This window comes from Heterocephalus glaber, unplaced genomic scaffold, assembly GCF_053883595.1.
Source record: "Heterocephalus glaber isolate CG9 unplaced genomic scaffold, H.glaber_assembly_v1.0 deba00001504, whole genome shotgun sequence".
Taxonomy (NCBI): domain Eukaryota; kingdom Metazoa; phylum Chordata; class Mammalia; order Rodentia; family Bathyergidae; genus Heterocephalus; species Heterocephalus glaber.
In genome coordinates this window covers 69,734,367-69,759,393 of record NW_028258324.1, presented here as the reverse complement: position 1 = coordinate 69,759,393, position 25,027 = coordinate 69,734,367, and the positions used below count along the sequence as shown (strand labels likewise).

Here is a 25,027-nt window from a genome sequence, read left to right as displayed (position 1 = left end):
CTCAACAGTATGTTGCTGTAAATATTACTTTACTCTATCCACTGTCATTTGCTTAGATTAGTAAATCTTTGTTTCCACACATCTCTTTTGTGCAGATATGATATGTATGTGTATGTGTATAATTACATTTCTATGTGTTTTTTGGCCTAAAATTCTCTTGTACACATTTTATACAATTGCTTTATAAAATCAGTAATGAGAAAAAATGAGCTCATTTGTACAGTGTTTTACAATTCCATGATTATGTTCTTCAATTTTCCCTATTTTTCCATGTGGCTTTGAAGTGGCTTCTGCAGTCATTTGCTTTTATGCAGAACTTCTTTTAGTAGTTCTTGTCAACCAGGTCTGCTCACAACAAATTCTCAGTTTTTGTTTATCTAGGAAAGTCTGTGTTTCACCTTCATTTTTGGAATAGAGCTTTGCTGGATATAGAATTCTTGGTTGACAGGTATTTGTTTTGTTTTGTTTTTAACACTTTGTGTATGTTATTCACTGCTTTGTGGCCTAATTGTTTCTGCTGTTAATCTTATTGGGATTCTTTATAAGTGACTAGTCTTTTTTTCTCATGCAATATTCTAGATTTTGAGTCATTTACATACAACATTTTTGTTATGATATATCTATTATGGATCTCTTTTGTTTTATCCTACTTAAAGTTTATTGTACTTTCTAAATGTCTAGGTTATTTTTCAATAGACTTAAGAAGTTTTCAGGTATAATTTTTTCAAATATTTTTTGTCTCCTTTCTGTCTTCTTTACTCCCATGCGTTATTATGTGGTGCTGCTTCATATTTCTTCTCTGAGCTCTGTTCATTTCTTTTCAATCTTTTTTTCTCCCTGTTCTTCAGCTTGCATAATCTCTATTGACTTACCTTTAGGTTCACTAATTTTTCTTTTCTGCCAGTTCACATCTACTGTTGAGACCCTCTAGTGAACTTTTATTTCAGTTATTATAGTTTTCACCTCTAGAATGTTCATTTAGTTCTCCTTTGTAGTTCGTATTTCCTTACTGATCTTCTGTATTTGAGGCAGTGTTGTCATCATAGCTTCTTTTTCTTTTCAAATCATGCTTTCCTTTACTTTTGTGAACATACTCATAATGACTACTTTGAAGCCTTTTTCTACTAAATATAGCATTTGATTATTCCCCAGGCAGTTTGTGTTGTTGATCTGTTTCCTGGAATATGATCATACTTTCCTCTTTCTTTGCATACCTCATATTTTTACTGGAAACTGGACATTTTTTGATGATATGTTGTATACTCTGTGTACTGGCCTCGTACCCCCCAGAGCTTGTTATTATGATTTGCTTGTTTATGTTTGTTTTAATGACTGGCTGGATTAATTTAGTGAAGTCTGTTTAACCTCCACAGTTTTATACCTCAGGGAGATGTAGCGTGGGGTATGTCCATAACCACCCTGAGATGACAATGGTAGTGGCTGGGCTTTCTCTCTTTTTTTTTTCAACCACACCCAGCTCTTAAACTCCAGTAATTGCCTGGTGGTTGCTCTGTTGTTTTCGACAATTGCCTCTACAACATAAATTGCTCTTCAAGCTGATCTAGTCTAATTGTGTTTCCTTTTTAAACAATAGTTTCTGAAATCTGTTTTTGATCTTTCCTGTGGCCCCATGTAGTCTCCTCCCAATTGTCTTTTTCCTTAGTTCTCTTCTGCAAAGTAATCAGCCTATAGTGTAGATTGTGTCTTCATTAAATTCATGAATCTCCTCACAGTTCCCTTTAACCACATCCTCCATTGTTCTTGAGAATACACTTAGGTTTCAGCATCTCTATGTTCTGTTGCATATGAAGTCAGTTCTTTTAGGAAGAAAGCAGGAGCTATGTTTAAGGGCCTGATTCTCTCCCAAGGAACAATCTCCAAGCTAGGTCTCCAGAGGTAGGGGTAAAGATAATGGCAAGTTTCTCTCTGAATGTCATTCCCTACCCCTACCTCCCCCTCCATCCCTACCCACTCTAGGAGCTGAATGCCTTTGAAAAGTGAGGCACTGCACCCTTTGGTCCTTTTGACTTACCTGTTCTGGTGTTACTGGCTTCTGAGATTCTGGGAACTTTCTTCTGAAGAGATTGTTTCTAGGTTCTTCTTGTCCTAAACAAAGAATTGGACAAAACAACCGCAAAAGATAGTGAGATTTTACACAAAAGGTAGGAAAAGAAACATGCTCAGCAGCGCATGGGTGCATTCATTACAATTGAAAGTAGGAAAAGAAGTACACTTTACAGGGTGAGAGCCCACAACTGTGAAAGAGAGCACAGTGGCCAGGAGTTTAATGGTAGCCATCTTTTGTGTCTCCTCTGAGGTCAGATCTGGGCTGTCTTATCTTGATTTCTCACAAGGAGAATTGAAGATAGCATTCTCTGATTGGTCTCAGGGCCAGGGCTTCTGTGCATGTCCTGGGTCTCTGTGATCAACAGGTCACACCCACTTGCCCAGCCAGTTTTCCACACCCTAATCTCCTGCCTCATTGGGATGGAACTACTGTCTCACCAGCCAGGGCAGTGGCAGTCAGGGGCCCAGGATTTTCAACACTTAGCCCCCATTAGTGGTGTCAACAAGAAGAAAGAGTCCCTACCACCTCCAGGCTGAACTCACCTAGAACTTAGCCAGACATGTGTAGCTGAAGGCAGGATGAGAGTTGCCGAAGTCTTGCTCCTACTGGGAGAAAGGATTCCTACTGGGATCTTAGGGCAGAGGGAGCCTGCTGCTATTGACTACAGAAGTCTAGTGTGGAGTCCCCATCTCACTAAGCTGGGAAGTGGGAAAGGAACAGTCTTGATCCAGACACACACTGTTCTAAACAAATTCATAGGGTTGTGGAGATAATTGTCTTTTCATTTGCTGTTTGCCCTTAATGTGATGGGTAAAAGTAACTCCTAACCTGTGAGATGTCAGATGTGCTGAGTTCATGGTTTCACAACATTGAGGAATGAAGTCGCAACCAAAGAAGGAGGTTAGGAGAGCTTTATTGGAAAGAAGAAGAATAGCTCCTGGGTGTCCAGAAGGGGTCCTGAGCTATTATACATAGATAAGTGGAGCACAGGAATTCCCCAGTTTTTTAGTGACCACCCATCACAGGTGGCTCTTTGGACTTCAAATGAGCAAATGAAACTCAAGCTCTCCAACCCAGTTCCTCAGCATGCAGAGTTTAAAGGAAACTGAGATTTTAGAGAAAAAAATGGTTATTTTGCATTTCAAGTTCTTCAGAACTCAAGAGCTTAGTAGAGAGTGGCTGTGCCTCCCTTTAGTAGGGAGGGGGCTGCACTCCACATTGCCTAAGGAGGTTCATCCTTTGTCCAAAGTCCTAGTTCACGGTCTGTTCTTATTTCAGTTTCCATCAATATGGCTGATTAGCCAACTCTATCTCAGTCCCTTTCCCTAGCTAGCTGACTCACTCATAAGCTAACTAAAATTTTTCTTTACATTAGGACCATTTGCAGCATCTTTAAATGCCTGGTGATTTTGTTTTTAAATACTTTTCACCAGTTTCAGTTGGGAACAGGATAGTGTGGCTCCTCAGGCTGTCCACTGGGAGTTGGTCTCTCCTCATCCACCTTTAATAACCAGTGCCCTGCTTCTGCGTGAGAACCACTTCTGGAAGCAGGATGTTCCACTTTGGAAGCTCTAAAACAGTTCTTCCCTATGGTGGATGATACTTCTACCCATTGATCCTGCTCCTTCCTCTGGGAGCTACCAAAAGATATCTAACCCTTTTTTTTAGGAGAACAGTCTCCTGGGCCTTTGTGTAATTGAAGTCATGAATCCCCAGCCTGGTCTTCTCTTATCTGACAAAAACATCCACAGTTCATTTCTTCAGTCATCTCCACCCCATCATGCGCCATGTCTTCTTGTGCCATCTCTTCACTCCTGCCACTGTAGTTCAGGTGAAGTCACTCGAAAACAAGATGAGATTTTCACCTTCCTTATTCTAGATTCTCTTTCTGTAAATGGAAGCAGAAGCACATTAACATTTTCAGCAGCAGTTTTGGATGGTTGACTCAATGAACATATTGATACCAAATTCCTGATTGTGTTTACATGTGCTGCCGATGTACATGGCATCATGGATCCAAGTGCAGAGCTTTGCTTATATTGTTTCATAACTTTAAAGAATCATGATTTCTAACCCCATGCATAGGCCTCTTTTATCTTTATTCTAATCATTAGTAAAATATTTGTGTAAAACAAATCCAAGGATAGAACACTATAGTATAGTTCATTAGTAGAGATGCGGGTAGCTTCATTCACTAGTTACCATACTGTGGCCATTGAGAACTGATAGGACTGAAACTCCTGTTTCTCAACATGACACCTCTGCATAATTGTTTCCGCTCGGATCCTGCATCTCTTTGAGGGGACCGTATGTGAGGCCATCTCAGTGCTAGTGGTGGTTCTCTAGTCCATCCTTGTACCCTCATTTTATAAGGAAGTGAACTCCCTTATCAAAGCAGTTCCATTGTGTTTACCATCTTCTTGGAATTTTGGCTCCTACAGCAGAGACTGTTGATGGAGTTACAAATGGGCTGTTTCCCTCCAGCAGTGTTTCCTGATGCTTTTAGGTACTTCCCACAATAAATGGCAGTTATCTCTTTTCAGTACGTGTGACAGAGCAACTAACAGCCTATTATTGAACATTAAAACAACTCAGTAGGCCATTCTTAATTGCACTATGCTGAATTATCACTTGTTTGTAAACGTCAAGGAATCCAAGAGCAGAGCTCTGTAGAGTCTGAGCCTGCCCTGCACTGCCCTGGCTGTGTTCTCAGGTGGCTGGCATGCTGTACCTGCAGGGTACAGCCTTCTGTCAGGACCACTGTCCCAGATCAGCTATGCTACCATCCCTGAAAGTTCACACTTCTTCATACAGTGTCAGAACATTGGGTTGGGTGTATTCAGAAAACTGAGAAATTTCCTGTGGTTAAAGCAGAAGGAAGGGAAGAGAATTTAAAAGAAGTATGGACTGATGTTTAGTGCAGTCTGTTCTGACAGAAGTCACTTCCTTGGGACATTTCCATTTTATTGTCTTCTACACTTTATTGTCCTGGATCCATTCTGCTTACAGTTTACATTTGACCTTTTGTAATGACACGAACAAGTTTTAGCTCTTTGGTTGTACAGTAGAATATCTGCTGATGGTAGATACTATTACAGATATACCATACCCTTAAAGGAGAGGCCCCACCCTATTGATTAGATCCCAGCATACTGTTTAACGTTTATCATATGTTTTATAACTAGAAAGAATATAATCTAAAATAATGATAAAAAGCAGAGTACAGTAAATACATAAATTAATAACATAGTATTTTATTGCTATCAAGTAGTATGTGGTGTACATAATTGTATGTGCTATATCTTTACACTACTAGCATTGCAGTAGACTTATTTACACCAGAATCACCACAAACACACGCATGATGTGTTACCCTGTGACATGATAGCTATAATGTTAGTATGCAATAGAAAATTTTCAACTCCATTATGTTATAAAACCACTGTCTTACATGTGGTCCATCATTGACCAAACTGTTGTTATACAGCACATGACTATGTACCTTTTTCCTGTCATTTAAATCCATAAACATATTTATAAAATAGATATTTTAAATGGGCTGCAAACACCAACATCTCTGAGTCTGATTTAGTCAACTTCTTTTCCTTTTTACAGGTCATACTTTCCTGCTCCACATATCTAGAAACTTTTGATTGTGTGCTGGACGTTGTGAGTGCTGTGTTGATGAGCATCGAGATTCCTATATTGATTTCTGGAGCTCAGCCTAACTCTTTCCTCTTCAAATCCTGCTCACTGCCCATCCCAGACATCCTAGAGCCTTATTTCTAAATCCTTAATTCATCCAGACTTCCATGCTGTAGTTGGCTCTCCTTCCCTTGATGTAGTCTGGATTGTGCTTCCAGAATTCCAAAGGACTCTGCATGCTTCCTTTTTTTTGAACGGTTACCACCCTGCTCTGCCTTTTCAGCAAAGTAGGCCAGTTTTATATTTACTTGATAGGAAAGCTAATCTAGTCCAGTACCATTGTTATAATGGCAATATTTCAAAGTCTATGGACTTTTTTTAAAGTTACGGTAAATAACATAAATTTCTCTTAGTTTACATCATCTTGCTTCACTGTCTGCCCTTCCCCTCCACTCAAGTGCTACAGAGAGAAATAGTTGAAAAGTATCTTTTCTTTCTGACAGCAAAGTGCTGTCTGAAATAGTTACAGTAGAATTACATGCATCAGTATGTTTTCCTTTGGTTTATAATGGCATTGTTAACTTGTGTTAGATTTTACTAATTTTAGGATGAAACCTGCTCTCAGTTAATTCTGTTGTCATTTTTAGATCTGAATTGTTAAGATGAGCAGAAACACTTGAACTGAAAGTATTTCAGCAGTCATGGTTCTGGTAGAAAAATCATGAAGACCTTGCCCCTCAGAGGCACACTTTGTCCTATTTGTTGCCCCACAACAGCGCCCGTCCAGATAACTGTAGACTATCTTCTTCAGCAGATAACACCCAGCTAGTAAAACGGTGACAAGCCTTAACTACATATATGAAGTGAATGCTTTCCTTGTTTTGCTCTTTTTAAAATACGGCCAAACAATGGTAAGACAAATAGGATTTTCTGAGTAGCAATAGAAAGCACCCCACTAAGACGCTTTCTTTGTACTTCTGCTTCCCAAAAAAATAAATCTTTCGGGAGTTTTTTAGATCATCCTTTCCTGACAAGAAAAAGCAATTATGGAGTAGCAGTGATATACCATGTAATAAGACTTCTGTTTGGATAAAACAGTGCCCTCAAGAAGAAAGGAGATTGGGGGGTCTCAGCCTCTCAGCTCCCAGTTGTTTATAATGGTCCCACTCTGTCCTGACACCTCTGGAGAATGCCTCTGTTACAGTGGGGGTGGCAACATCCAGCAATTATTTTATAATTTGTTTGGGAGTTTGAGCTTCCCGTTCCTCTGAAGCAGTTACACTGAGATGGGCAGTCTTTCCTGATAATAATAACCCCTGTCAAGATAATAGGCAGGTTTTAATGAATTTGATCAGGGAGCTGCATTAGTCATCTGAAAATTCAAACTACATTCTGCAGTTGTCTAATCAGTTTTTTAAAAAGAATCTTTTTAAAAGCATGATGAAATCATCAGTTTTTGCCACCATCGATTTTCCCCAGGTTTTCGCCTTTCAAAACAGTTTAAATAAGGAGTAGCCATGCATGTCCAGGTATAGCATATGGGTTTCACAGACTTCAAACCAAGGTAGGGACATTTCTGTTTGTGAGAGAGCAAAATGGTTAGACCAAACCAAATATGTGTTCCCTTATGTAATGACATAACATTGATGTGGCATAGCCTTATGGTTACACCACAAAGGGCCTGGGTAGCATACAGGCAAGTGCGGGGTCGGCAGTGGACTGGGCAGCTCAGATCGTCTGCAGGAAGCCCATAGTGCCTCATGCTTACAGAGCTGGGTTATGGTTGTCACAACATGATATAGTGCTGCCACTCTCTCAAACCAAATTTAATAGGTCAAAACCTCAGTTTCCTTACATATGACCTAGAGACAGTAAATCCTACCTTGGGCAAACGTGTTCTTTAAACATGAAAGAAGTTACCAAAAAGCCAGAGACCAGGAGACAACAGGAAACATGTTTTCTCCATGTCCTTCCCATCCTTTCCCTCCACAAAGCTTTTAAGGCAGTCTGTACAGATATTTTTTTCTTTTTTATAGATTGGATAACTGGCATCAGGGATATCAGCATACCTTTTCTTTTTTTTTTTTTTTTTTTGGTACTGGGGATCAAACTCGGGATCTTGCGCTTTCGAGGCAGGGGGTGGCACCACTCAGCTAAATCCCCAGCCCTCAGCATACCTAATTAGGGCCACTAATGAGTGGTGTCAGAGCCAAGTTCAGATATTTTTCTGTGCTGGCAGAAGACATTCATGAGCACCTAGTGTGTATTCAAAACTCTTTACATCAGATGTGAAGTTTCTCACTGCACAACTTAGCTCAGCTCCTGACGTAGTCACTTCTCTGTCTGTCTCTGTCTCTGCCTGGCTCAGTCCCTCTCTCTGTCTCTCCCCTCACCTCCCCATCCCTCTTGCCTTTCTCCCCCAACCCTGGTGCTGTTTTTAAGCCTGATGGAAAGAGCCTTGAAGTAAGAGCAGAATCACGAAGCATTCCCAGAAGGAGGCCAGAGACCATCAGTTTCCAAGAACATGGCTTAGACTTACTGACCCCAGGCACACCCAGGTCTCCTCCTGACCTAACCGTTGGACTCCCGGAAAGAGGCTCTTTGTCAGACTTCTTCCACACTGCCCCTGAAAACCTGGTAAAGGAACTGCTGGAACTGGACTGCTCCAGTTCAGATCTGGAGTCCGCCACCAACCAGAGTGACCTTTCACACCTCGCTGAACCCTAGGACCATAGTTTCTTCAACAATAAGATAATGGTAACAAAAGTACCTACCTCGTAGAGTTTTGTGATGAGTACTGACATAACACTCATGAAGCGCCTGTCACGGTAGCTGACACACAGCAATTACTCGCCCAGTGCATGTGAGCTGCTGCTGCGGTGGTCGTAGCTATGCCTTCTTGTCACACCTCAGAAGGCTTAAACTGACACTTCCCCTTCTGCTGTGAAAGGTCACTCCCTCTGTCATTCTAGAGCCCTGACTGCCACTCTAAATGAAATCTCCTTTTAGAGACATCCTGCCTGATTTTCCCCCTCTCTCCGGGCAGCTTACCACCTTTCCTGCCTGTTTTATTTCATTATCTGATCCACCATTAGCTGTGACCTGTGGAGAATGTTGGGCCTTAGGACACGTGCGAGCAGGAGCGGTCAGGCTCAGTGTGAGCGCTGTGTTTTAGAGGGGGAGTTTTAGGAAAGTGAAGTTTGCAAGGGGGAAAGAGGTGTGGTTGCTCCTTTCTCCAAGAGCTCTCACTGGTTAGGACCTCTGGAGCCGTATAGCAGATTATAAAGACAGATTTTGAGGTCAAGGGCAGGCGGGGGAAAGTGGGAAATACAGTTCTCATTCCATGAATGGGATTCCACCTGTACCATCATCAAATTATGGAGAATACCTGTAGAAGGCACCTAGACTACAGGAAAGATAATGACGTTGAAGAATTAAAGCATCCCTTGTCTTTCACAGGCTGGGTTAGACCTCATGTGTTAGTATGGAAGACACTTGGGAAATGATGTTAGGATTTTGATTTTAGGGTCCCAAGGATTGTGGAGAATAAGAAATGCGCAGGCAGAGCTCAGACTTCTGTGGCCGTCCCTGTCTTCCTGTGTGCTTTGGAAGGCTTGGCCTGCGGAATCCTAGAATTGGTATTATCCCTATTAGTGGGAACCTGGCCTTCAGGGTGGCAGTGGTCCTTTGTCCCTGTAGTGGAGCTCGCTGTGCTGCTTAGAGGGCTGTGGGTCCTGAAAGCCCTGGTTTTTCTTCCTTCCAGCGGATGTAATTACAGCTCTGACTTCCACCACATCTGTGAGTCACTGAGCTTTGAAATGTGCTGGTGCACTGTGTTAGCCCCATGGCCCTCTCCCTAGGGCTCTCGTAGATCATCAGGACCTCATTTTCCACCGGATTTACTTTAATGCTGAGTATTCCAAGGTCATCTCCAGGGCTGTCACTGTTTCTTCCTCTAATGTTCAGCCACATTTTAATTTTTAGCTCTTATCACTGGACTCCATTCCATGGGCAGAAGAAATTTGCTCCCGCGGACAGTATCCAGTGCATGTTTCCTTCTCTTGCAGTTGGAAAACCACTCCAAAGCAGGTCTGTTCTGGGGGCTTAAGATGGCCTGGGAATACTGTGAGGGTGCTGCATGTCTGTGGATTTGCCACACTGAGATTGGGTTCAGATTTTGTTGTTCCTGTTTTTATTTTGTGCGTGACACTGATTTGGCTAATCAGCTTCTCTGTGCAGCATCTATAGAAGGAACCTGTCACTTCCCTTCAGGGCTCTCATGTGTCTTTGTGACAGGGCCCCTCGTTGGTTCCCCTAGTTTGCTTCTCACAATGCAGTGAAGGCCACAGCTTCAGGAAACGTAACTGTTGTACTTGAAACTCTCATGCCCTAAATGCCTGTTCTCTCATTGTGCCCAGGTCTCCCCCATAGTATGTGGCCTGATGTGGCATTGCCCTGTAACACCCTGAGACATAGACCAGAAGGGTGAGGCAACCTGTTCAGGCTCCACAGGGAGCTGGTGACAGGCCAAGAGCTCAGGTCTCCCAGTCTCAGCTCGCTGTTCTTTCCACCAGGCACTTCTGTCTGAGTAGAAATAACACAGTCACAGTAATTGCTGCAGTGTATTTATAAAATCAAACAGGCACCAGACCTGTGCATTATCTGTAATTCTCACAATAACTCTACAAAGTAGAATTTGACAGATAACAAATCCAAGACTGAGAGAAGTCAAACCTTGCCCAGAGCCACTCAGCTGGGGTCCGGGTTTAGCCCAGGTCTGTCTGTCGGAAGCCCTTCCCTGTGTTCTTGTCCACCGCAGAGGGTTTATAACAACTCCAGTGGATGTCAGTAGAAAACCTGCTTGCTCGCCTCCCCATCCCTTCGCCCATGTGACCCATGTCATGATTGCACAGCTGCTCTGTGCCAAGCACAGTGTTGCGTGGTGGAGACTGTGGCTCTCATTTTCGTGCAGTTTTCTCTCTGCCCTGCACCCTTATCCCTCTTTGGCAGTAACACAGCCCCCACACATACGCACACACGCACACACACAACCCAGCTTTGCCTGTGTACTGTGCTTCCACGTTCCCTGCTTCCTGGCTGTGCAGCCGCATTAGGACGAGGTCCACACGACGGTGCTTGGCAGAGCCTGGCCCTGTGTGCAGCGCTAGTGACCCTCCTGGCCAGGCGGTGACCAGCACAGAATGGGCACCCAGAGTCCAGGCATCAGCATTCTCTGTGTGCGTTTCCTTCTCTCTTCTCAGATGCTTCGTGTGGTGTAGCTGTTACCAAAACCACGATCAGCCCAGCTCAGAGAGAACAGGCGTCCCACCTAAGATCTTGCTGCGAGCAATCGTGGCAGCCAGGGCTCCGGCTTAGCAGCCCAGCTGCAGAGCACAGACTCCTCCCTGAGCCTCTGCACTGTCACAGGCACTTGGGAGGCAGGCCTTGCCCTGCCCTGCCAGCAGCCTCCGTCATGCCTGGTGGACAGACCACAGCAGAAAGACTTTAACAACAAGTCCCAATCATGTGGTAAATTTTACCACCTTCTTTTTTTCTTGCAATTGCCAGCACCTTATTCATGATAGGCAAGTACTATACCGCTGAACTATACCCCCGGCCCTTTTTATTTTTCATTTTGAGAAAAGATCTTGCTGAGATGTCTCAGGCTGGCCTGACATTTGTGATCATCCTGCCTCACCCTCCTGAGAAGCTGGGATTATAGGCATCCACCACCAGTCTTAGCTTAATTTTACTATCTTATTCTTAAAGAGGTTGGTACTTAACGTTTTCTGACATTTTAAAAATAAGCCTTTCCCCCAAACTGGATTAAACAAAATGAAATAGATGGTTTCAGGTACAAGATAAACATTCCTGAGATCAAAAGGATCTTTACAAAGTCCAGATCTTGAAAATAGACAAATGCCAGTGATTTCACACAAGGCCAGGAGAGCGAGTGGCATCAGAATAAACCAGGACGTGGGGTTGTTGCAGCGCACTGGGGCTAAAGGATAGATGAGATCCATTCCTGACATTCCAAGGGTCCACAGTCTGGAGAGGGACACAGAAAAGGGACAGTTATGCTGCAGTGTGTCCTGTTACCCTAGGTCACAGGAGAACAGGAGAGGAAGCCTCATCTGTTGACGGCGCTGGGCACCCAGAGGAGGCACTGGGGGAGGGAGCCAGAGCTGAGACTTGGGCATCTCCTGTAGAGTGTAATTTGGACACAAAAATTAATTTCAAACAAGGCCTGCCCCAGAAAATTTGCAGTGCATGGCTGTCTCACTCCACCAACCTCTCTAGTTTAGTTTTAATTTTGTTTTGTTCTGTTTTGTTTTAAAACAGGGTCTTGCTGTGCAGTTCAGGTTGGGCTTAAACTCACTATGTACCCCAGGCTGGCCTCGAGTTCACAGCAATCCTTCTGCCTCAGCCTCCCAAGTGCTGGAATTACAGGTTTGCGCCACCACACCCAGCCAGCCTCTCTAATGCCTGTCACCGCTGCAGAAGGTGAATCTTTTGGTAGGGTTTTAGTGCCCCAGAATCTGTGAAGCACTAAATTTTCTGCTTGCTCACCTTTGTACAGCAGGCCCTGGTACAGTAGAGGCTGCAGAAGCATGTTGACCTACAGAACTGAATCCCATTCCTGGCCCTTGAAGGAGACGGGATGGGAGCCGGCTCAGCACTTCTGTCAACACCTGCTTTTCCAGGGGTCCTGTCCCCTCCTTATTCTTACCTCGCCTCTTAAACCATTGGAACCATGGAGCAGAGCAATGCTTATTGTCATGTCCTCAGCTTCTTTCTTTAAATACCCTAGTTCAGGGAAGGAGTGGAAGGCAAGGCCAGAGGTGGCGAACCTATGGCACGCATGCCGCACACGGAGCCCTCTGTTGGCGCACAGCAACCACCGTGGTGTTTTTTCTAAACTGCAACCTCAATATGCAGATTTAATTGCAGCGTTGGCAGTAAATAAGTGGGTTTGGATTGCAGTTTGCACACTCGGTCTCTAAAAGTCCTGCCATCACTGCCCTAGGTGCACATCTACAAATGCTGTTGTGTCCCCTCCAGTGACTGTCTCCAGACACCTTACACAGAGACATCTGTAGCTCTGGCCATGGGTGAGGGCTCCCCATCCTGCAGTGACTTTGCTGCCAGAGGGCCCCGAGTGCAGTCTCTGGGTACCCAGGGTGCTGTTGCGGTCATAAGGGAGAATCTGTCACTTGAGCTGTTTCACACTTGTGGAACAAGCACATTTTCAGTTCCTGAAGGATGTCATCATTGGACAGCTTCTTCTCTTGACCTCTTCAAGGAGTTTAAGTTGCCTGGAGAAATAGACTCATAGCAAGCCCAGCGCTCAGTGCCAGGCCTGCCCGTGTGTGTGCATGTGTACCGGGCATGGGTGTGCGTGTTCTTATCAGGCAAGCCTCCAAGCTTTTTCTTCCTCAATTTACACAACCCTGTTTGCTCAGTTAGTGACATAGGCATAAGGCCTGCAGTTCATTAAGATTCAGCTAAAAAGCACAGGGCAGGAACATTCTCATAGTGAGAAACTCTTAACAAGGATCTCCAGCATACATGTGAATTCAGTGAATGCTGAAAACAACATACCTGATCCCATCACCTCAGAAAAATAAATGTGAATGATTTGGCTGGTTTGGCGCAGTTCAATTAGGCGACAGAAACCCTTAACCTGATTCTGGCCTATTAGCCCGAGGACCCAGTGAGAAATGGGGCCGCTTCCCACCACACTCGGCTGTTCCCAAGGCACAGCATGAGCCCCGTTACTCCGGGTACCGACAGCACTGCCTGGGAACATGTGGGCAGGCAGGATGTCATGCCCCTCCCAGACCTGCTGGCCAGTGTCTGCCTTTTAAAAAGTCCTTCAGGGACTCTTGTGCGCATTAAAGTTTGAGAAGTACTGAGCCAGAGAACACGGATTGGACCATCATTTGAGACTTTTCCACTGTCTGCCTTAGTGAGCAGACTCCATGGGCTAGCACTGTTTATGCTCCGCCTGGAATAGACCCGTGTGCCATGTGGGGTTTCCTGGGGGCTTGACAGCACTTGACAGTTCTACTTCTAGTAGCAGCATTCCTCACATCCGATCTGACATAGCCTATACTTTCCTGAGAAATTTTGAATTGGCTCCCAAATGTGCCATAGGATGAAGTAAGTAAATGAGGAAATCATGATTTTTTTTTTTAAACTGTGTCTGTGGGATATAATAGAAAACCAAGGATTATGGTAGCACCCAGAAATGTTTGCCACCAAGTTCTATGTGGTTACTGGTTCTGGGTTACAGACCATTTAGCTCTGAGTTCCCTAGTGATAAACACAAAAGAAACAAACAGTGTGACAAGACTATGGTATTCAACACAGATCTTCTCAGTGCAGTCTAGTGGAAATTTCTTCAACAAACCTTCAAAAGCGGCCAAGAGCACCTGCATTTTCCATCCCAGTATCTCACATAGAGTGTGCATGAACTTTAGTTTTATGTTTATAAGATCCCTGCAGGTAAAAGGACTGCTTTACCCAAGTGCCTCTATCAGAGAGAACTTTTCTTGTTCTTGCTGCTGTCATTTGCTAGTTTGCCCTTTACAGCCTCCTTTTTTTTTTTGGTACCGGGGATCAAACTCAGGACCTTGCACTTTCAACCCAGACGGCGGAACCACTGAGCTAAATCCTCGGCTACAGCTTCCTTTTTTTTGGTTTTTTTTTTTGTATTTTTTTGGTACCAGGGATCGAACTTGGGTCCTTGCGCTTGCGCAGCAGGCGGCGAAACCACTGAGCTAAATCCCCGGCCCTACAGCCTCCTTTTTAATAAACTGCCCCGGCCAGTCCCTTCTTGGGCTGTTCGCACTTGAACCCTCCTCATTATCCCTCATGCAGTCCTGAGGACTAAGCCGAGTGCAGCTCAGCCAGGGTGGCTGCTCCATCGCCTGGATGTTGAATGACCCGTACGTGCCTCACACTGTCTCAGTTCTGGTCCTGCCCACTCCCCAGCTTGTGCCTGCAGTGCTGCAGGGATTAGAAAAAAACAAGGTGCCAGGCCCAGGTTTTCCACTGTTCAGTCCCTCGAAGGTAATTATGTTTTTCCTCTTTGTACTTTGATTTGAGCTAGGATCTCAGTATTTGTCAGGCCTTCGGGTCTTCTTTGGCCTGGACCTCCCCTGGGCATCCTGTGTCAGGTCTACCAGAAGTGTAATCGTCTACACACTTTCTCAGGAAGAGTGTGATCATTTTTCCTACCGTATAATTTAAGAAAATGTTTCTTAAAAAGTCTCAGGGCAAGTTTAACCTCAGGTCAGATGGAGCCCCTCTGTGGGTCTGGAAGACCCCAAGAAGTGAGGCTGACCATGGAAGTGCCTCTCTGCTGGTCACTGGCTCGTGGCCACCCTCCCCTGCTCAGCCAGGCCACTGAGCCTCCTCCCTTGGCCATGCCCACGGTGCTGAGCAAATCCAAACTGAGGCGGCTGTGCCCCAGGCTGGTGGCGGAAGCCGGACCGGCCTTGCCATTACTACTGAGGAAGCCTCCTCACTGCTGCTTTCTGGGTCTTCAGGCACCCTTTCCACCTCCTTAAGGCTGCGGCTGAGATCACTTCATGCTAGGCCAGTACCATGAGCCCTGTGCAGTTCTTGTTTCCTTTCTGAGTCCTGAGTCCTGAGTTTTTTCCTATGAATGGGGAGAATTTTGAGGGAAAGAAAGCCATTCCTAGAAGGCAAATTAAATATACATACGACTTAAAGTATCCATATATTATCCTTTGTGAAGTTCACATCCTTCATGGGGGAAATCATGGATGTGCCAGGACCTCTCAGCATCGGGCGGGGTGACCACTGGGCACATTCCACACACAGGTCTCTGCCCATACTAAGTGTGGTCATTGCTGGTGGTGACCTCCTCCACTCTGTCACCCTCTACCGGAGTCTCTTTCAAGCCCTGCTCACAAGCAGGGGGCCACCTCTGCAAGGGCTTGCTTGTGACCCACATGTCTGCAGATGGTCTTTCACAGGCCTGAAATCCCTCACCCCAGCCAACCCACACAGACGTGCGCCATGTCAACACCCAGCCCTTCAGCACTGAAACCCTTTCTGTCATCTACATTGTCTTCAGGAATCCTTGAGGACAGTGGGTTCAAAACACAAGGCAAAGAAAGACATCTTTGTTAACTAAGGGTATCTAAACTGGAGTGATAAAAGCTACCATACACTGGCCCTGGCCTGGCCCAGGCTGGATACTCTTTGATATGTGGCTCATCTGGTTTCATTTTCAGTAAAGTGTGCGTTGGGCCCTGTCCTCTGAGAGCAGAACCATGGTATTGTGCGTTGCCCCTCAGCAACATGTGGGCCAACAAGACTGCCATGGAGCAAGTTAGATGTCCCCTCTTCCACACAGCAGCAGGCTGATCCTGTGACCCCTTCGGTGGCTGCCAGCTGTCTATTGAAACACGGCAATGGTGTGCTGTTTCGTCTGTAATAGGCACCCTCGCCCCGTCACAGAGCAGGGGTACAGTGCAGGGCTGGGTGGGTCACAGGTGCCCTGCACAGTCATGACGGGGTCTGGAAGTCCTCCAGGAAGTGTGTGAGCATCGGAAGCTCAGGGGCTGCCCAGGGAGAGGTCTGCCTTGGGCCAGCAGCAAGGAAGGACATCAGCGGGACATGGCCATGTCCAGAAGTATGCACTAAACTCTCCCTCACTGCTGGTAACATCAATTTTCTTTAGAAGGAAGGAACTACCATTTCCTGATTGACCATTGCTGTGGGACAAGATCAGAGGCTGCCCGTGGAACCAGCCACATGGCGGTATTAATCCTAGCATTTTTTATTTCTCAGGCAACCTCAGAACCTGTTCTGGATCCACAGCAAACCCAAGCATTTGATCAGCTGTGCCGACTGTACCGAGGAAGTTCCCGGGTAATGTCTGTGTGCTGTTTACACCTGTTTCCCTGTTTATCAGTTGCAGCACAACCTCCTGAGCCCAGAAGGGACCCTGGCACCCTGTTAGGGGCATGTGGCCTCCAGCCCCAGCCCCAGGGAGCACTCAGAAGCTCAAAGGGAGTGGAGGAGTGGAGAGGTTAACTGTCCCTCACCTACACGGGCTGTGAGGGCTCACAAGGCCTGTGTTCGACCTGCCTCAGAGAGAGCGCAGCAGAAGTCTGATTCCTTCCCAGGGAGCTTCTGTTTCTTTTCTTTTCTTTTCTTTTCTTTTCTTTTCTTTTCTTTTCTTAGTACGTATTTGCAATACATGCGTTTACAGTCATCTTAGGGAGTGGTTACATGTACATACTACAGCTTATTTTTTAATCCCCCCCCATTCCCCTATCCCAATTTTCATTCTCGTTGATATTATTAATCTTAGCTGATGTTATGGCATATAGTGTTTCCATGACTAGCACTTCTTTCTTAAGGCCCGGGCCCTTGCAGGCATTTGCATTGGTTGAATTCCTTTGGGCCATGAAAAACATTGCACAAATGCAAAGGGACTGTGGCTTAAACAGATAGACGTGAGAGCACAGATGGCCAGGCGCCTCCCACGGACCTCCCTCCAGGCTTCTGCCTTCTCATGGCTCTGCGTCCTTAGCTTGTAGCTTGTCTGCATTCCAGCTGGCAAGAGGAGGAACGGAAGGCAAGAATAAGCCCTCCCTTCGGTCACTGTCTAGAAGCATCGCACCACCTGCCTGCTCCTACCTCCGTTGACAATCCCGAAGATCCAGGTGATGTGCAGCTGCAGGGGAGGCTGGGAAACCCGTCTTTACTCCGGAAACCATAGCTGAAACGTGGCACCTTCTCCCTGGGAGGACAGAAGAGTGCAAGGGAGGGCCACCGTAGTCACTGTCAGGCCTCTGTGTGTCCCCTGGACACTAAGTGCCTCCGGGTGCCATCCAGTGATGCAGAGCAGATGTGGCAGCTCCCTGGGCTCGTCCCTCAGCCCGTTGCTCTCTGGGGAGGTCCCACAGGCGTCTCCTCCACTTCTCCCTTGCCCTGCAGACTGCCACTGCGCTGGTCAGGCTCCTGCTCACCCAAGGCCACCACGCGCTTCTGACCGGCTAGTAGCCCTGTCCCGCGTCTGTGTAAGCCCGACTGTGGCCTGTTGTCCCCTGCTGGAAACCCATTCCTGCTCTCCCCCACCAAAGGAGGGAGACCCCATCCCTCGCGCTTCCATACCCCGCTCCCGCTCCCCACCTCCACCTGTCCCGGCTGCTCCTGTGCTCTGGCCCCGTGCCACGTCCACCCTCACAGGACACCGAGGATATTGGCGATCCCTTCTCAGTTGGCCGGGGGAGAGATTTTCACTCTAGGAAATGCCCAGCCTCTCCGAGTGGCCCGACCTCACCCGCTGCCTTCCCATCCTCAGCCACACTCCACCCTGAGCCGGGTTCGGGGCCTTCCCAGGGCGCACTCCTGCTTCAGGGCAGAGCCTCCTCCAGCCTGGTGTTTTCCAGTCACTGAGTCACAGCAGGTGAACACACAATGCCTTTCTTCCTAGGAAAGAGGAAACGTTTTCCATGGTCAGTCTCTGGCTCACAGGGTCGGAGAGCAGAGGCATGGGGAGCTCAGTGTCTGTGGCTGCTGTGGTCACTGAGGAAGGGAGCTCCACTCCCGTCGCCTCCCCATGTTTGCTTCCTAGGCTGGCACCTGCCTGGCAACAGTGGGAGCCCTGGCTGTGTCCCCACCCACAGGCAGAGCACCCGCCTGAGAGGCGCTGAGTGTGAAGGTGGCACTGAGCTAGTCCTGAGACAGGAGTACTTTCACAAACTGGCTCTTAGGGGCCTTCAGGTGGCTCTCAGCCACCACAGCCACTGGTAATGTTTGCGGCAAACGTGACCAAAGGGTCATTGCCTGTGACAGAAAGCCTGCTGCCAGAGGTCAGGAAACAGCTGGAGGACAGGGTGGGTGGGCAAGGCACAGGCGACAGACAGCCCCAGAGAAGGCCTGTGGTGGATAACAGGGCTGAGAGGAAACTGCCCATGGGCCTGAGTTCAAATCGCACACTGGGGCTCTTGGCTGGGGGACCTAGGGTGAGTGACTCCATTGGCACAGCCCAGGATCTAACCCAGAGGGTGAATTGGAGCGTTAGAAACACCACATGTGCAAAGTACCAAGCGTGCTGGCATTGGAAGGACACGGGCAGAGCTGCCCGAGGCTGTTGAGGGCTGGCGAGCCCGGCTACCCTCTGTCCAGGCTGGACCCACAGGCCGGCTGTGCGGGCTCCTCAGACCTGGCAGTGGGCACAGCGGCTCCATCGCACGAGTCCTGGCTCCTGTTGCTGGGCCTTGCCCCCGGCCCCGAGTCCCCGCGGGTCAGCTCTGTGGGGCGCGGTGACCCCTCCGTAAGGGATGGAGAAGCAGTGCACACACTCAGTGGGCAGCAAGCCCTAGGCACCCGGAGGGACCGACATCTCACCGTCAAGGGCATCTCCAGGACAAGACAGGCAGGTGCCCAGCTTTTCTTCCAAGGCCTTCTTTTTTTCTTTCTTTTCTACCCAGGGCCTTCTCACTGAGCTCCATCCCAGACCTGTTTTGAGAGAGAGTCTCAATACATTGCTAAGTTGTGCAGGCTAGACTTGCACTTGCCATTCTCCTGCCTCAGCCTCCCAGAGTGCTGGGATCCCAGGGGTGCACCACCACATGCAGAAGCCCTGGGCCTTTCCAGTGCAGGAAGCCACCTTAGCCGGAGGGACGGCAACCAAGGGCAGCCCTGGCTGTGCCCTGCCCTCCCTGGGACAGGCCTTCTGGAACAGAGGTGCTAACAGGACGACAGCATTGCTAGGCCCTCGGCGGTGGACTCCTTGGGAAGAGAAGTGGGACCCTGAGTCTGAAGGGGGCTGAGAGTGCCCCATCCAGGTTAGGGAGCAGGGTCGGAGCTAGCGACCGTAGTACAGGGTCACTGGCCCTGCAGGAAACACACCGAGAGGGAGCGTGGGATGAGCAGAGCCAGGATGAGGAGCCCCGCCCAGGCGGTGTCCGAGCCCAGGGAGGCGGTGAAGGTGAGGACACAGCAGCTGAGGGAGGAGCCGCCGGGGTGCGGGTGGGGGCTGGGGCCCCCCGCACTGTTGGAAAGCAGTTTGTGTCCCCAGGGGAGCCTGCTCTCGCCTTCAGCCTTCACCGAGTGAGGCGGTGGGCCTGACGCAGTGCAGTTCACTTGCCCGGAGTCAGCCCGCTGGTTTGTGCAGCAGGACGGACCGTGGGATCTGAACCCCAGCTTTGCACCCCTCTGGCAGGGAGGCAGGCAGTGCAGGGCCCTCCCCGCCTCTCCCGGGCCCCCAGGGCCTCTGTCCCTGCAGCCTGCCTGAAGCGTCCCTTTCTTTGCAGCTGGCGCTCCTGACGGAACTCTCCCAGAACCGAGGCGGCGACAGCTACCGGCCCTTCAGCGGCTCCCAGAGCAGCCCTGCTTTCAACAGCGTCTTCCAGAAGGAGAACTTCCAGCTGCAGCTCGCGCCCCCGCCTGTGACCGAGAACTGACCGAGGCCCCTCTGCCTGAGCCGTGACCCTCAGCACCCACCCCGTCTCTTCCTCAGTGTCGTCCAGCTTCCGCCCACCCAGCTGGCTGGCTTTTCTCTTCCTCGGAACCACATGCCTTCAGCTCTTTAGGAAGGACATTTGCCCTGTGGGACTTTCTCTGTCCCACAGAAGCCCAGAGAGTGAGCGAGGCTCCTTCCGTGGCATTCTGAGTGGGTAAACTGAGGGCAGCAGAGCTGGGCTGGGCCGGGGGTTGCTGGGGTGGGGGGTGGGGGGTGGGCTCCCCCGAGCGAGAGACTTGTCCTTCCCGAGGATAAGCATCCCTGTGTGGGAGGCCTGCAGCCAGGTCTGTGTGTGTCGCCTCATGGAGGCTGCTTAGAGCCCTACTGCCACCTTTGGGTTTTATCAGCTCCAGCTCGGGGCCTTGACTTTGTCCTCAGACAAGCAGCTCGTTGCCGGCCCTGTTCAGAGCCCTGTGGTGGGGACAGAACTGCCACGGAGCAGACACAGACAGCTCTGTGCCCAGGACTTTGTGCATCGCTGCAGCAGGAGCCACGGGAGGGATCCACACACGGAGACCCAGGCTCAGCGCCACCTCTGCAGCCCCCACCGGAGGGTGCAGCGCCAGGGCTGTTGCCAGCCACCCCACGGGAAACGGGCAGGTGAACCACAGGAGCAGAGTGACCAAACAGAAAACAGACCCTGCTTCTGCCACCTGAGCAAGTCAGTACCCTCCCAAGCCTCGGTTTCTTACAGAATAGATCTGTGAAGAGAAGTTAATGAGCCATCTTGCAAATGTGGCGCTGGGCAGCTCCTCCCAGCACAGGGCACCTTTGCTGACACCTCAAGGGCAGCGGTTGGGCACTGAGTGAGTGGTGGTGCCCACCAAGAGTCTCGACCCTGTGGACAGATGAGAAAGCTGAAGCATGGAGGTGATGAGTAATCTAACCAGGTGACACCTGGAGAGGAGGGATTTGAACTCCAAACTGTGATTCCAGTGCTGCCCCGACAAGCGAGTGTGAGAAAGTTCTCAGTGAGCTGAGGGAGCTTGATCTCCTCAGGGTAAAACTTGGTGGCCCTTCTTTCGGTAGCCCAGAGACCTCAGGCGGAGGGGAGGTACAGCATGAAAAGATGTGGGATGGAAAATGTCAGCGTCCATGGACGGATGGAGTAACGGCATACTCAGTTATGCACTCCAGGTGAAGTGGTTAGCATTTGAAGAAAGTGTATATATACCATGGAAAACTGGTCAGCCTTTAAAATAAGGGTATCATGTACTTCCAGGGCGAACTGATGGCCATTAAGTTAAGTGAAATAAGCCAAATAAAAAAGGCAGGTGCTGCATGATCTCACACTCACATGTGGAGTATGAGAAGCCAGACTGTAAAACCGCACTTACCAGAAGCTGGGGTTGGTGGACACACTGGAGAGATGCTCGTGAAAGGACACAAATTTCAGTAAGGAGGGAAAAAGCTCTGGAGCTCCAACTCCTTCATGGCGAGTATGGTTAATAACAAAAGGTATTTGAAATTGCTAGGAAAATTGCTTTCAAGGGTTCTCACCACAGATAAATACGTGAGGTGACACAAATGTTCAGTAGCTTAATTTCACTGTTCCACAGTATACACGTACCTGAACACACATGGTACACACGGTAAATATATACCGTTATTTGTCAGTTAAGAAGGAACCGAGTTACTGCACATCAGAACCCTGTCCCTGTGAGAAGCAGTAAACACCAGCAGATTACTCATGCCAGCCCTTCGCTGGTTAGTCAGTCCCTGAGAGTTGCTTTATTTCTTGTCATTCGAGCCACAGCCCAGTTGAACAAACTGCAGGTCTCTTGGCAGCATTCAGGCCCTGCCTCCCTGAGGATTGCTGAACTGGAGCTGGGCTCTGAGGGCGGGGGAGATGCCGCCTCCTGAGTGCCAGGCCGCTCTGGCCCTGGGCTTGGCAGCCCGTGATGAGAGCCCCAGTCCCTGCCCAGCAAACCTGCCGCTCCCTTCTTCTGGCACTTAGCAGCCGGTCTACCCTGTGGTGACTCAGGGACCCAATTTAGCGCAGTTCCTTAGGGGCAGAGACTGTTTCTTCCAGATCAGCGAACAGTGTTCTGCCTCAGCCCTGGGTGGGCGGTGAGGGCACCCTGGAAGCAGAGCCTTGCTCCTAGGACCCGTGCTGCCCCTTGGCCGTGACAGCTGAGGAGGCGGGGGCCCAGGGACAGGAAGTCCATGTGGGGAGGGCAGAACCCTGGTGCCTAGGGTAGGGGAGCTGATTCCCTGATCAGAACCAGCACTGAGGGGAAAGGGGAAGGCGTTCAGGAAGTTCGGGTGGCCAGGAAAGCAGTGAGCATCACAGCTCCAGCCCCCTCATCCTCCCTCTGGCCTCCGTGTTCTGTCTGATGCCAGGCAGGCCCCACCACTGCTGCCTCACTTCTGTCCCATGAAGGGGACAGAGCTGGGGACCTGCTCCCAGGGGCTGCCCGAGGCTCAGTTGTGCTCGGGTCAAGGATTTGTTTCTTGTTTGTTTTGTTTTTTACTAGTTTATATTATGGTCCTAATTTTTTAAAGTAACGCTAACTTTGTATGTTTGGGTTTTTGGGGGGTTTTTTAGGCACAATGATCTAGTCAGGTTGTTAAGTGAAGGCAGCACTGAAAGGTCATTAATTTGTGTCAGAGGGGTTTTTTCCCCCTCCTCAAAATTATCCCGTTAACACTTTTATTAGAGGACCTGTCTTCTCTTTAAACTGAAGCGATAGTGACTGGAGCAGTCTTGAGTTCTGCTCCGTGCTCTGGTGCAGCTTCGGACAGGTTCTCTGTGAGGCATCCAGTGCCCTGTGGGCCAGCGCTCTGCGTGTCCCGCATCAGTGGGGACACGTCCGTCCCCAGGCAGGGCCCAGCTTTCCCGGAGGTTCCTTCTCTGTGGTTCCATCTTGCTGAAGATCAGGGACGGTCCCGCCCATGAGAGCAGCCTGAACGTTCAAGGCTGGACATGGTCATTGGCTCTGCCCGTCAGGGCCGCTGTCTTGGGGCTGCTGAGCCCGGCTTCTGCCGTGGGCCTCCTGCAGTGAGGGGTGACCTTGGCCACTGGTTTGTGCCTGGACACCAGGTCTTCACTCTTCTGCTGGGAAGAAGTGGGCTCTCTGTGCTCATCACACCCTGGGTGTCCATATGGACTCGGTATTCCAGTTCGGGTGAACTCCTCAATCCTGACAGTTCCCACTCTTGAGGGCTCTGCCAGCTGCCTGGAAAGGAGCAAGCCCCACTGGCCCACTCCCCTGCAAGTCCAGCGAGCTGCCCAGGAGTGGCACAGAGGAGGCCCTGCTGACCAGTGTTTTCTGGGGTGGTTCCTCGTGCTTGTTCCCCTCTACAGTCACAGAGACGTGCCTGGTGCCATCCTCTGACAGCGGCCTGCCAGGACCTGGATGGGCTCCTGGGAGTGAAATGCAGACCCTCTGTCCTTCAAACTCTTCCTCATCACTGGCATCATTGGCATCATAGCAGCCCACCTTCCTCCGGCTGGTGAGCAGTAAATTGAGTGCCTGGCATCTGTGGCCCAGCTGAAAATCATTACCCTCAGCTTCCCCGCCCCCTCCCCGCCCACTGTGCTCGGTCATCCCCGGGTCACATACTGCTGGCTGCTGTGGACACAAAGTGACCAACACACTGTCTCCCTGGCTGGCGTTTAAATCGGGGGTGCATAGGCTAAGCAGAAAACACCCCCAGGGCTCTGTCAACACCTGTTATTTTGATAGTCCATTAAAAAGTGGCTCGGATTTTTCATGCCCTCAGTTTGTGCCTTTGTCCACTCCCCCTGTGTCACTGTCCCTCCAGCTGCCTTCACAGTAGAATCGTCCTGGCCTTTCATGCGGGGTTGTTGTGTTCAGGTGCCACTTTTCACGGCCTCCCTTTTCCATCCCTGTTTCCTTTTACATTTTATCTAGACAGAGATTTTGTTCTTTGTATATTAAAACAGGCTGGGGTGTAGCTCAGCGATGGAGCCCGTGCCTAACATGCTCCACGCCCTGAGTTGAGTGCCTCTACTGCCAGAAGAAAACAAACCTCTGCTCCTTCAGCGGTGCATCACTTCCCACCAGGTGCTATCAGTATGTGGCCCCTCCAAGAGGCAGGTGCTAAAACATAAAGGCCAGCATGAGGGCGGAGCGCTGAAGCCTTTTAAAGGCAGTCAGGCCACGAGGGCCCACCTGTGCGAAGGGGCGTCAGGCTGTGGAACCGGCACTCTCCCACCATGAGGGCCCAGCCTTCCGCTCCTCGGGCCGGTGTGCAGCCATGCGGCGCCATCTTGGAGACGGAGAGCGGCTGTCCGCCCCAGTGACTCCCCAGCCTCCAGACCTGTGAGAAACCAAGTTTTTCTTCTTCATAAATTACCCTGTTGTCAGATACCTTGGTAAAGCAGCCCCAAACAGCCTAGGAGCCAGGTTTACAGGTGAGTGCTCATCTTTAACTTGTGGGCAGCTTATTGAAAGGCACAGCATGAAGCTTGCATCCAGGTTGCCTTTCCTCCCTGTTGTGGTCTCTGACCTAATACTGACCAGGGACTGAGCTACTGAGGCCTTAGTTGCTCCTAGCTAGGAGGGGTGTCGTGCTGGATTCCTTCCGGGCTCAGGGCTCCCTCCGAGCTTCTGGCAGGTTATGGGGCCCTCGGTCCAAGGGGCTCTGGCAAGGACTGCAGCTGACCTAGGCCTCCACTGTGCCAGGGACCCAAGCCACACCTGGCTCCAGGTTCTAGGTGTGTAGCAGAACTGTGTGGCATCGGCTGGATAGCCATGCAGCACTGGAGCAAGTGAAGTGCCACCAGAGTTAATCACTGCTGTCCTCTGTCCTGCCCAGCTGCCTACCCCTGC

The 25,027-nt window shown here is 49.2% G+C and overlaps 1 protein-coding gene across 7 annotated transcripts in view; it reads left to right on the top strand.

Moving 5' to 3' along the window:
* The window catches only part of Vps8 (VPS8 subunit of CORVET complex), a 228,157-nt gene extending 206,633 nt beyond the window's left edge, over positions 1–21,524 (top strand). For 6 of the 7 annotated variants that reach the window (XM_087187025.1, XM_087187022.1, XM_087187023.1 and 3 more), the window contains 2 exons: positions 16,541–16,621; positions 20,020–21,524. In XM_087187025.1, the coding sequence (XP_087043151.1) occupies positions 16,541–16,621; positions 20,020–20,169 (231 nt within the window). In that variant the 3' untranslated portion in view covers positions 20,170–21,524. Of the gene's footprint in view, positions 1–16,540; positions 16,622–20,019 lie in introns of those variants that run through there. The other variant, XM_087187026.1, reaches the window with a different exon arrangement.
* Positions 21,525–25,027: the final 3,503 nt, after the last annotated feature.